The sequence below is a fragment of the Geotrypetes seraphini genome, chromosome 8, assembly GCF_902459505.1.
Source record: "Geotrypetes seraphini chromosome 8, aGeoSer1.1, whole genome shotgun sequence".
NCBI lineage: Eukaryota > Metazoa > Chordata > Amphibia > Gymnophiona > Dermophiidae > Geotrypetes > Geotrypetes seraphini.
Genome location: NC_047091.1, coordinates 176,664,412 through 176,676,614, shown reverse-complemented (window position 1 = coordinate 176,676,614; position 12,203 = coordinate 176,664,412). Strand labels below are relative to the sequence as shown.

Sequence of the window (12,203 nt, the reverse complement as noted above, 5' to 3'; positions counted from 1 at the left end):
CACTCAGCAGACATCCCTTCTTTGGGAGGTAGAATCTTTTATTCTCAAGGCAATAGAGGAGGTTCTACTTCTCCAGAGGAATTGGGGATTTTACTCCTGGTATTTTCTCATCCCAAAGAAGACGGGAGGTCTATGTCCAATTTTAGACCTCAGGGGCCTGAACAAGTTTCTAGTGAAGGAAAAGTTTTGTATGTTGTCTCTGGCAACTTTATATTCTCTCTTAGATCACAACGACTGGCTATGCTCTCAAGATCTGAAAGAAGCTTATACTTGCATTCCAGTGCATTCAACTTCCAGAAAATTTCTCAGATTTCAGTAGCACAGCACCATTATCAATATAGAGTCCTACCCTTCAGCCTTGCAACCTCTCCCAGAGTATTCACCAAGTGCCTGGTTACAGGGTCTCCAGGCGTTTCCCTATCTGGACGATTGGCTGATCAAAGATCCAACCTTGCAGAGGGTGATGACAGCGACTCGGTTCACAATTCTCCTTCAGCTGTTTGGATTTGAAATCAATTTCCCCAAATCCCAACTTCAACCCTTTCAGAATCTGCAATTTATCAGAGCTCTGCTAGACACCATTTATCTCAGTGTTTCTCCCTCGGCAAAGACAAGATAAGTCTGATGGCAAAGCTGAATGAAATCATCATCTTCCATCAATTTTGGCCAGACAAGTGATGATACTCCTGGGTCATATGGCTTCCACGGTGCATGTTACTTCGTTTGCAAGACTTCATCTCAGGATATCTCAATGGGCTCTCGCATCTTAGTTGTCTCAACACATTACACTACATCTTCACTTCGATAATATCTGCAGTGGTGGAAGAACTCTTCCAATCTTTCCAGAGGGTTTTTATTCCAAACACCTCCACATCAGAAGGTTCTAACCACGAACTCGTTCACCTACACTTGGAGAGCTCATCTGGACGGTCTTTGCACTTAAGGTCACTGGTCTACCCAGGATTAGCTTTGCCAAATCACTCTCTTATAACTCGGAGCGATTTACAATACTCTCAAAGCATTTCAGCACATTGTGCCAAAGCATTTCAGCACATTATGCCAAACCATGTCCTTCTAATCTGCACAGGCTCTCTCCTTTGTCAAGAGGCCCAGAAGATTTGGAATTAGGCGATTGTTCACAACATATTTTTGAAAGCAGTATACATTCACGGGGAACAAAATTCTCTTGCAGACGGACTCAGCAGGTTTCTTCAGCCACACGAGTGGATGCTCAACTCTGCAGTTTCTCAGTGGGGGGGAATCCTCAGATAAACCTGTTTGTGTCCCCCCACCCCAATTGCAAGCTGTCCCATTTTTGCTCCAGGCAGTACTTTCCCCAAGATCTGGAAGCGGATGCTTTTCTTCTGGATTGGACACACAAGTTTCTCTATGCTTTTCCTCCAATCCCCCTCATCCTTAAGATGCTTGTCAAGTTAAAACAGGAATTAGCCACAGTGATTCTGATAGCTTGTCGGTGGCCCAGTGAACCCTGGTTCTCCCTTCTACTTCAACTCAGTATCAGGGAATCAGTGCCTCTTCAGATTTTTCCATCTCTTCTCACACACAGTCACGGTGTGCCGCAGGGATCGGTGCTGGGGCCGCTACTCTTCAACATATTTATCAATGACCTGGAAACGGAGGCAAAGTGTGAGGTTATAAAATTTGCAGACGATACCAAGCTCTGCGCCAGAGTTAGGACCAGGGAGGAGTGTGAGGAATTGCAAAGGGACCTTGATAAGCTGGAGGACTGGGCAAACAAATGGCAAATGCGCTTTAACGTAGATAAATGCAAGGTCATGCACATAGGGAAAAAGAACCCGTTGTTCGAGTATAAAATGGGGGGGAGATTGCTGGAAGACACCGGACTTGAGAGAGACTTGGGTGTGCTAGTGGATCCATCCATGAAACCATCCGCACAGTGTGCAGCAGCCTCGAAGAAAGCCAACAGGATGCTGGGCATCATCAAGAGGGGCATATCAACCAGGACGCGGGAAGTCATCATGCCGCTGTATCGAGCGATGGTGCGCCCACATCTGGAATACGGCGTTCAATATTGGTCGCCGCACCTCAAGAAGGACATGGCAGTTCTTGAGAGAGTCCAAAGGAGGGCAACGAAACTGGTAAGAGGGCTGGAAAACTTCCCATATGCTGAGAGGCTGGATAAACTGGGGCTCTTCTCTCTGGAAAAAAGGAGGCTCAGGGGGGATATGATAGAGACCTTCAAAATACTTAGGGGCATAGAGAGGGTGGACAGGGACAGGTTCTTCAGACTAAAAGGGACAACAGGTACGAGGGGGCACTCAGAGAAACTGAAGGGAGATAGGTTCAAATCAAATGCAAGGAAGTTTTTCTTCACCCAAAGGGTCGTGGACAAATGGAATGCGCTCCCGGAGGAAGTGATCCGGCAGAGTACAGGGATTCAAACAGGGATTGGACAGATTCCTGAGGGAAAAGGGGATCGTGGGGTACTGAGGGAGGTGCTGGGGTGTTGTATAAGTATAGACAGCTCACCAGGTCGTGCAGGTGCAAGGCCGGAGGGTTAGGACATTGATGGGAAGATAGGACTTCGATGAGAAACCTATGGGGCAAGGGGGCCCCTTCTGGTGATTAAGGCAGGTCATGACCTGTTGGGCCGCCGCGGGGGCGGACTGCTGGGCGGGATGGACCTCTGGTCTGACCCGGCAGAGGCACTGCTTATGTTCTTATGTTCTTCTTCATCATCCCAATCTTCAGTCTTTACACCTGACAGCTTGGTACCTCTTGGGCTGACATTGGCTTAGGTTCATCTTTCTCATCCTGTCCGACTTATCTTAGAAGTCTCAAGAAAACTGTCTATGCAGCACTGTTACCAGCAGAAATGGACACGGTTTTCCATTTGGTGTACTCTTCATCATCATGATGCTAAATCCACCTCTATATCTTCAGTATTATCTTCTACATCTATCCATCTCAGGCCTCAAGACCACTTTGATTAGCGTTCATCTCAGTGCTATCAATGCGTTTCACAGCCCTGTTGATGGTAAACCTCTGAATTCTCATCCTCTTGTGTCCAGATTCATGAAAGGACTTTTCAGTGTCAAACCACCTCTAGTAGTTTGGGATCTCAATGTTCTATCTAGACTTTTGAAGCCTCCTTTTGAACCAATGTCTTCGTCTCATCTTAGTTACTTCACTTGGAAAGTGTTTTTTATTTTCTCCCTTACTTCTGCTCGAAGAGTAAGTGAACTTCAAGCACTGGTGGCAGGTCCACCGTTCAGTGTTTCATCATAACAGAGTTGTGCTTCGCACTCATCCAAAGTTCCTTCCAAAAGTAGTCACTGAATTCCATCTCAATCAATCCATTGTGCTTCCAGTGTTCTTTTCTAAGCCTCATCATTCTCATCCTGGAGAAACAGCTCTTCATACTTTGGACTGTAAATGAGCTTTGGCTTATTACTTAAGAGAACTTAGTCACACAGAGCATCTCCTCAACTTTTTGTCTCTTTTGATCCTAATAAGTTGGGATGTCCTGTATCCAAGAGAACTATTTCTACATGGTTGGCTGCTTGTATCGCCTTCTGTTATGCTCAGGCTGGGCTGCAACTGGGAAGTCACGTTACAGCCCACAAGGTCCGAGCTATGGCAGCTTCAGTTGCTTTCTTACATTCCACTCCTATTGATGCGATCTGTAAAGCTGCTACTTGGTCCTCAGTTCATACATTCACATCTCACTACTGTCTGAAATCTTTTTTTATTTTTATTTTTAATTTTTTTTTGAAAATTTTGTTTTATTGAAAACATACAAATTATAAAAGCATACAGAGAAAACCAGTACAAACCAAACTGTTGTGACATAACTCTTTGTTACAATGCCAACAGATTGCAAAAACAAGAACAGTACCAGAAACTCGCCCACCCCCACTCCCCTCTCCACCCTCCCCCCCCAAGGTCCTGGATACAAAGTAAATAATGTGCACAAAAAAAATTTTTTTTTCCAATCAAAACATAGAGAACAGAAAAGGCAATAAATATAGAATATTCAACCATCCATCCGGGCAATCCAATCAATATACGGCTTCCACCGATGCACAAACACACCTAGACTATGATGTTTCATTGCAGTCAATTTGGACATACAAAAAACATAATTTATTGACCACTTGCGCTTTCGATGGAATCGTATCTTGACGCCATGCAGCTGCTAGTACTAAGCGTGCCACCTTGGCCATTGTCGCAATAATGCGGGAGAATTTAGAAGGAATTCCTGGCGGAGTCACATTCAAAAGGGCACGCCCAAATCTTTAATCATGAATACCCCACATATATCCAATAAGACAGATAACACCATATCCCAAAAGGGACTACTGTCTCGAATCTTATTCCAGAAGGGATGGTCACTTCTGCCAAGCAATATTGCAAAATTTATTTTCTTAATGGCTAATGCTCCCTCCATCCTATTCTAGTAAGCTATGGAGTCTCACATGTGAGAATATGCTGCCTGCTTGTCCTGGGATAAAGCACAGTTACTTACCATAACAGGTGTTATCCAGGGACAACAGGCAGATATTCTCACAACCTACCCACCTCCCCTGGTTGGCTTCTTAGCTTGCTTACAGAACTGAGTTACCGCAAGCCTACGTTGGGCAGGAAGGCACTCATGCATGTGCACTGCGGGCAGTTCACAAACTTTCTCAAGTTTTTAAAGTGGCAATGCACTTTAAAGCTGTCCGAACCGGGGCTCCGTGGATGACTTCATCCACATGTGAGAATATCTGCATGCTGTCTCTGGATAACACCTGTTACGGTAAGTAACTGTGCTTTCTGCCTGTTTGGACTGTGTTTTAGAATATGTTGCTCTGATTACATGGAGAAGCCCTAGGAAGATTTGGTCTTGGTAACTGGATTTCCTTTTTTTTCCTTCTGACAGAATATACAAATACACATCCAATCGGTTTAAAACACGAGCAGAGCAGGAAGTGAAGAAAGCTGAGCACATGGCAAAAATCGGTACTATGTTTTTTAGTGTTGAAGGGAAAGCCTTGGTTGTGAGGAGTCCTACAAAGATTGAAATATGCCCATTCTTATTGGGGTAGTGCCAGGCTATATAAGCATGAATGATTACAGGAGCCATTTTTTTATTGTCCATTAGACTAGTCCAGAGCCAGTGGGTTATGCCTGTCAATCAGCAGATGGAGAACAAAGGCTTAAGCCCTTTCCTATATAGGGCATCACATAGCACTTGCTCTCCAGCAGGTGGTGATGGACATTCTATGGAGCTGAATTCTCTTCTGGTGTAGTACAGCTCCTGGCCTAGTTGGAGAGCTGGTTCCCCAATAGAGCAGGTATAATGAGAGGGTTCAGCTGTGGAGTGTTGGCTACTTTTTCCCCACTACTTTCTTCAGAGGTTGCAGACCTCCCCCCACCAATTTCCTTCTCGTTAAATATATATTCTAATCTTAATAGGTGTGTCATTCTGGATAGACAGGTAATATCCCCATGCGCGTGAGCCAGCTTTTGAATCTCTGCTCCTTCACTAAAAGGCTGTGCTTTTCCTTTCAGTTTTTCCTTTTGCACGCAAGCTGGAAGGAGTCTTTCTGATCTCTCTATACTTTTTATTATTTTTGGTGTTCTTTGACTGTTTTGGTGGTTTTCGGTACTCCAGAGCTCCCTAGGTCAAAGGGAAAGCTCTGTCTGCATGGAGAAGCAGATTTAAGCTCTGCATCTGACAGGCCAATCCCTCTGTGGTACCTGTAGGCTAGCCTACAGAAAATGTTGTGGAGCTTGGAGTCCGGAACCCTTGAAGCTTTGCTTGCCTACTGGGTCACAGGAGCTTGAGTGTAGGCAGTTAGGCTCCTACAGGGAGCTCAGCTGGCTTCTTCAGTTTGCTGGTTGATTCTTACCTCCCCCCCCCTTTCATGTGCTGGGGTTGAGGATCAGTCTGACTGGCGGCATGAAGATTTCAGTGTTTGAGGACAGTTCCAGTGAGGTAATGATTTCTTCTCCAGATCCAGCTACTTTAAAGAGAGCTGAAGCAGGCTGCAGCATATCCACAGCACAGGCCACACAGTGAGTAAGGCTGTTACAGCCTATGGGCAAAATCGGGGATCTGCAAGTCACTGATTTTTCAGGTTTCTGTCACTTCCTAAAGGGTCCTCCACCTCTAAAATCCTATTTTTTATTTTCTGCTGAACTGTTTTAGGGTCAGTTTTTTGGTGCCAAAACACTGCCTCAATGGCCATAGATTTTCCGTTTTTTCTCCTCCCCCCCCCCCATCGATGTTTTTCAAAACCTTCAAATCACCTAGTTTTGCCTCAAAACTGGTAGGGAAGAAGTTCAGGTTCTTTTACTCCTAATACATGCCAAATTTGTGCTTGTTGGATGCTAGATGAGCACTCTTTCACCATGTAACATGCAGCATGTGAAAGGGGGGGGGGTTCGAGTGTCTAGGGCTGAGAAGACATTGGAGGGCCTGTCTGCTGGGAGAAATTCCCTTCCAGAGCCCCGGAACATTGACTTACCTGTTCATAGGAACGAAGAAGCCACGGAGCCCAAGAGGCATAAGATGGGGACTCTGTGCTGCCTAGTACAGCATTCTCTCCTGAATTTGTCAAATGATGTGGAGAGCTTATCTGGAAGGACAAGATTCTTAGGTCTGGCAGCACACCAGGAGATGTGCGAGGGGGCTTGGGCTCACAGGGCGCACTTGCTCAGAGACTGGCCAGGATCCAGTGGGCCTTTCTGATGGAAACTCAGGATGAGGATGTGATAGTCTGCATGCCTTTACTATCACAGTGAATTCTTCTTGCTGGGAGATGTAGGATCGTAGGCAGGTGTGAGTATGCACGATACAGCAGTGGCCCTCGATCAGGGCGATGTCACCACTGTTCAAACCCTCAGCTCTGTTAGAGCTTATTGCTTACTTCCTTCTGGAAGTTGAATTTGGACTCTCAAGAGGTTCTGTCTGCTCCCTGCTCTATACTGAGTGGAGTGAGAGCCCTGTTATCTTCGTTTCCATGGTATCCTAATTAAGTATTTTAGTCATGGATCATTGGGATGCTCCTGAAGGGTCCCTAAAGGTAGCCAAAACAATGACTCAGCTGTATCCAGTGGCTCAGGCATGTCAACAGATGTTCGCTCAGCCTGAAGTAGATTCCTTAGCACAGATAACCAAATGAATGTCCCTGCCAAGTGAGGGAGCCATGTTATTTAAGGATCGTTAAAAGACAATTTGAATCACTGGCTTTGGGAATCAAAGCAGCTGCAGTGGCTTCCTTTGCGACACACACCTGTCATATCGGGTTGTGGGAGCTTGTGCTGAGAGAAGGGCAAACCTTTTGCCCAAGCTCCTATTAGCAGAGGTGGATGACTTGGCCAGTGCTCTCTATGACATCACCAGAGTCATGAGCAAAGTCTCAACTTGTTCTGTCTCAGCCCACAGAATGCTCTGGATCAGGCAATGGGATTCCACTTCCAAGGCTGCTCTTCAGAATTCCTTTCAAGGGACAAAGGTGACGAATCAAAACTGTGTGAGACAATCACCCGAGGGGTGGGGGGTAACTCACACACACACACACTTTACTTAGAACTGTTGGTGCTCCCATTGAGGGGGGGAATTACAGAGGAAACTAATTTTTCCCTAAAAAAAGAGGGAAAAGGGCTATTTCCTCAATAATGGTGGTGGGGGGGGGAGTTCCTCCAACACTCTCCACAACGGGAGCGCCAACAGTTCTAAGTAAAGTGGGGTGGTTCCCCCTCCCCCCCTGGAGTGCTTTAAAATAGTGTTTCAATCCAGCACACAATTGCCTGACCAGCTTTGTCCGTTCGCGATTGTCTTGCGTGGTTTAGTTTATGTACCAGGGACAAATGTTCGGAAAGGGGCTGAATGATCTCAGGGCCAGTGTGACAGATCGTTGGCTGAAATCTAAACCTGACAGCAGGCCGCGAACATTTGAGAGACTTTTGGCAGTCTAATTTTTGTGCTCAAAGATCCTACCAGGGTTCAAGTCAGATGTTCTCAGGACCCAGGTGGAACCAAGCCTCCAGTTCTTGTCCCGCTTCAGCTGCCAAGAAAGCACTGACGCCAGGTCAGGAGCCGTTCCCCTGAAGATAGGGGTATGGCTCTCGGAATATGTGGAAGCCTGGACACAGATCTTGTCAGACTGTTGGGGGCTGGAGATATTCGGAGAGGTTATAAGCTCTTATTCACCCAGCCTTTATCAGACTGGTTTGTGGACACCCCAGAGGGGCGTCCAGAGAAAGCAAGCAAGGTCATGGCTACAGTTCAGAGGTTATTAGACATTCAGGCCATAGAGATTGTGCTGCCCGAGGATTTGGGATCCGGCAGATACTCCACATACTTCATTGTACCCAAGAAAGTCTCAGAGGATTGGAGACCTATTCTGGATCTCAAACACATCAATGTGGTGCTGAAAGTCCCATACTTTCACATGGAGATTGTGCGGTCAGCCTGAGCAAGGTGGTTGAAGTTATAAGGTCTGATTCAAAGCCTATTGCTGAAGGGAGCTCCAGGGGCATAAGATTTTCATGGGTTTGCACATATATTTGGCCTGTGCAGCAATTGTTGCTAGGTCAGTTATGAGTAGGGTTACCAGATGTCCAGATTTACCCAGACATGTCATCTTTTTTAGAGGATTATTCGGGCAGGTGGATTTTGTAAAACCCGATAGTTCAGGTTTTGGAAGGCCTCAGCTCTGCCCTCTAAACGTGGCCCCGAGCTCGGGGAAAGAGAGCAGATGAGGTTTGTGTGCAGTCGAGGCTGGGTGGGACTGGGGGCAGGGCCATATAGAAACATAGAAATAGACGGCAGATAAGGGCCCACGGCCCATCTAGTCTGCCCACCTTAATGTCCCTCCCCTACCTTTGCCCTGTGAATAGATCCCATGTGCCGATCCCATTTGGCCTTAAAATCAGGCACGCTGCTGGCCTCAATCACCTGTAGTGGAAGACTATTCCAGCGATCAACCACTCTTTCAGTGAAAAATAATTTCCTGGTGTCACCTCGTAGTTTCCCGCCCCTGATTTTCAACGGACCCTTGAAAAAGAAGATATCTTCCTCCGCCTCGATGCGGCCCGTAAGATACTTGAACGTCTCGATCATGTCCCCCCTCTCTCTGCGCTCCTCGAGCGAGTATAGCTGTAATTTGTCAAGCTGTTTTTCGTATGGTAGATCCTTGAGTCTCGAGACCATCCGGGTGGCCATTCTTTGCACCGACTCCAGTCTCAGCACATCCTTGCGATAATGCGGCCTCCAGAATTGCACACAGTATTCCAGGTGGGGCCTCACCATGGATCTATACAATGGCATAATGACTTCCGCCTTACGACTGACGAAACCCCTTCGTATGCAGCCCATGATTTGTCTTGCCTTGGACGAAGCCTGCTCCACTTGATTGGCAGACTTCATGTCCTCACTGACGATTACCCCCAAGTCTCGTTCTGCTACCGTTTTTGCTAGGATCTCGCCATTAAGGGTATAAGACTTGCATGGATTCTGGCTGCCCAGGTGCATAACTTTGCATTTTTTGGCATTGAAGTTGAGTTGCCATGTCCTAGACCATCGCTCCAGTAGGAGTAGGTCGTGCATCATGTTGTCGGGCACTGAATCTTCGTCTGTTGTGCATTTGCCCACTACATTACTCAGTTTGGCGTCATCGGCGAATAATGTTATTTTACCTCGAAGCCCTTCTGCCAAGTCTCTTATAAAGATGTTGAATAGGATTGGGCCCAAGACTGAGCCCTGTGGTACTCCACTAATCACCTCCGTCATTTCGGAGGGGGTGCCGTTCACCACCACCCTTTGGAGCCTACCTCCAAGCCAGCTCCCAACCCATTTCGTCATATGTCCTCTCTTTTTCACTTTTACAAATATGGGTAACCCTAGTTATGAGTACTGTCTTTCTTGGAATGCCATTGGCTAAGTATATCCTAAAGTAGTGATGGATGAATAGATGCCCAAAATCTGTTAAAAGGTCACAGATTTGAAAATAGTTATAACATGCTATGCCAGTTTCAGCTTTTGGGGTGGCTGATTGTCAGAGCCAAGTTGTATAGAGGAGGAGGTTGACTACTGAAGCAACCTCAAGCATCAACCATTTGGAAATGAGAGCCCTACTACTAATTTGTAGAGTGCTACTAGACTGCAAACTTTCATGCCCAGGGTGGAAAAGTCGAGACACTTTCTGAATATCCAACAGCAGAGACCTTTTTCAGTTACCTGGGAGGACCAACAAACACAATGATAGCTCAAGATTCTTACTTCTGCTGAGGCAGGCAGAGTCCCATCAACATTGTTGGCGGCTCAGATTGTAGTTACCAGATTGTACAGGTAGATTTTTGAGCTATTGCAGAAAGTTTTCTCACTGACCAAGTCTTAGTGGGGCACTGATCTTGAATTTAGTTAACAACATGGGGAAGGAATTAGAGTCTGTAGACAAAGATGTCTTCCTTTGGCTTTGGATGGGGTTCTGTGTTGGTTTTTTTTTTTACCTTGTCCAATATTGTAGAAAAGAGCTGCTCATATTAGATTGGTCATTCTGGTAGTGCCCATTCTGGCCAGTTCAACTTGATTTGTTTTATGGCCTGACCCTAGAGATGCAATGTTGAGGTGTCCTAACTGTGTGTGTGTGGGGGGGAGGGGGGGGATGTAACTAATGACCTTACGATAGGCACATAAGAAATCTAAAGGGTCTTTAAAGCTTGGTGTATGGAGTGGTCATGTTCCTTGCTCATGCATCAGTTTCCAATGTTTTACTTTTTTTTTTTTTTTTTGCTGCAGGAAAGGCTCAAAAGAGGCTTTTCAGTTGGTTCCTTGAAAGTTCAAGTGGTGACATCTTCCTATTTCAGAGGTCATGTAGAGGGATTACCTTTGACAGCTTTGCCTGTGTATCAGTTCCTGAAGGAGATCTCACATTTAAGGCCTCCAATATGAGCAGTTTTTCATGCATGGATCCTAAATTTCATTCTTTGTGTCCTTGTTCTATATCTTTTGAGCTTTTTGAAAAAGGTGTTGCTAAGGGATCTTATGTTCAAGGCAGCTTTGTTTGTGGTTCTTTACTGGCAAGATGGCTTTCTATATCAAAGGTGCTGTCAAGGGAGCCATTCTTGCATCTCATGGAAACATGTTTCAATCTGAATAATTCCCTCCTTTCTCATAAGAACATAAGAATTGCCGCTGCTGGGTCAGACCAGTGTTCCATCGCGCCCATCAGTCCGCTCACGCGGTGGCCTCCAGGTCAAAGACCTGTGCCCTAACCAAGACCCGCCCTACCTGTGTTCGTTCTGGTTCAGCAGGAACTTGTCCAACCTTGTCTTGAATCACTGGAGGGTGTTTTCCCCTATAACAGACTCCGGAAGAGCATTCCAGTTCTCTACCACTCTCTAGGTGAAGAAGAACTTCCTTATGTTTGTATGGAGTCTATCCCCTTTTAACTTTAGAGAATGCCCTCTCGTTCTCTCTACCTTGGAGAGGGTGAACAACCTGGCGTACATAAGCGGAAGATGTCAGGAGTTGGAAAGCCTGAAGAAGGAGGTCCAGGAGCTGGAGGGATTTCGCACCTCAGAAGAACCGTGCTGGACAACTAAGGATCCCACCAGAGAGTGCCAAATCAAGGAGCAAGTTAGGGAGCTCAAGAGATTCATCGAGAAGGCCTGCAGGATGGTGAAAGTACGGGATCACCAACAATACAGACGGGAACCAACAGATGGAGGACAGAATCCACCAGACGCCAGGGGAGAAGGACCTTGCGGAGAAACTGAGCAGATAGAGGAGGCAGAGACCCATCAGAACCCAGAGGGAGACTTAGCGGACCGCGCCAAAGATACAGACTGGAGACCAAGAAGGAAGCTGAGGAAGGGGAAATCTGCAATCGTAGTGGGAGATTCAATCCTGAGAGAAGTGGACAGTCACATAGCAGGAGGGAGAGAGGACCAGCTAGTGACATGTCTCCCGGGGGCAAGAACGAAGGACATCACTGACAGAATCGAGAGGATCCTGGAAGGAGCTGAGACGGAGGAGATAGCAGTGATAATCCACGTTGGAACCAACGATGTCAGCAGAAGAAATTACAACAGGACTACACTAACTGAGCAGTTCAGGATCCTGGGAAGGAAACTGAAGCTGAGGACAAGGAAGATAGCTTTCTCAGAGATCCTGCCAGTACCGAGGGCAGATGCGAGGAGGCAGACCGAGCTGCAAGCAATAAATT

The 12,203-nt window shown here is 46.4% G+C and overlaps 1 protein-coding gene across 4 annotated transcripts in view; it reads left to right on the top strand.

The window, feature by feature from the left end:
* Nucleotides 1-12,203, top strand: part of MORC2 (MORC family CW-type zinc finger 2) — a 248,790-nt gene that overhangs the window by 76,411 nt on the left and 160,176 nt on the right. For all 4 annotated transcript variants that reach the window (XM_033954118.1, XM_033954117.1, XM_033954120.1 and 1 more), the window contains exon 10: nucleotides 4,907-4,986. In XM_033954118.1, coding sequence (XP_033810009.1) covers nucleotides 4,907-4,986 — 80 coding nt within the window. The remainder of the gene's footprint in view (nucleotides 1-4,906; nucleotides 4,987-12,203) is intronic.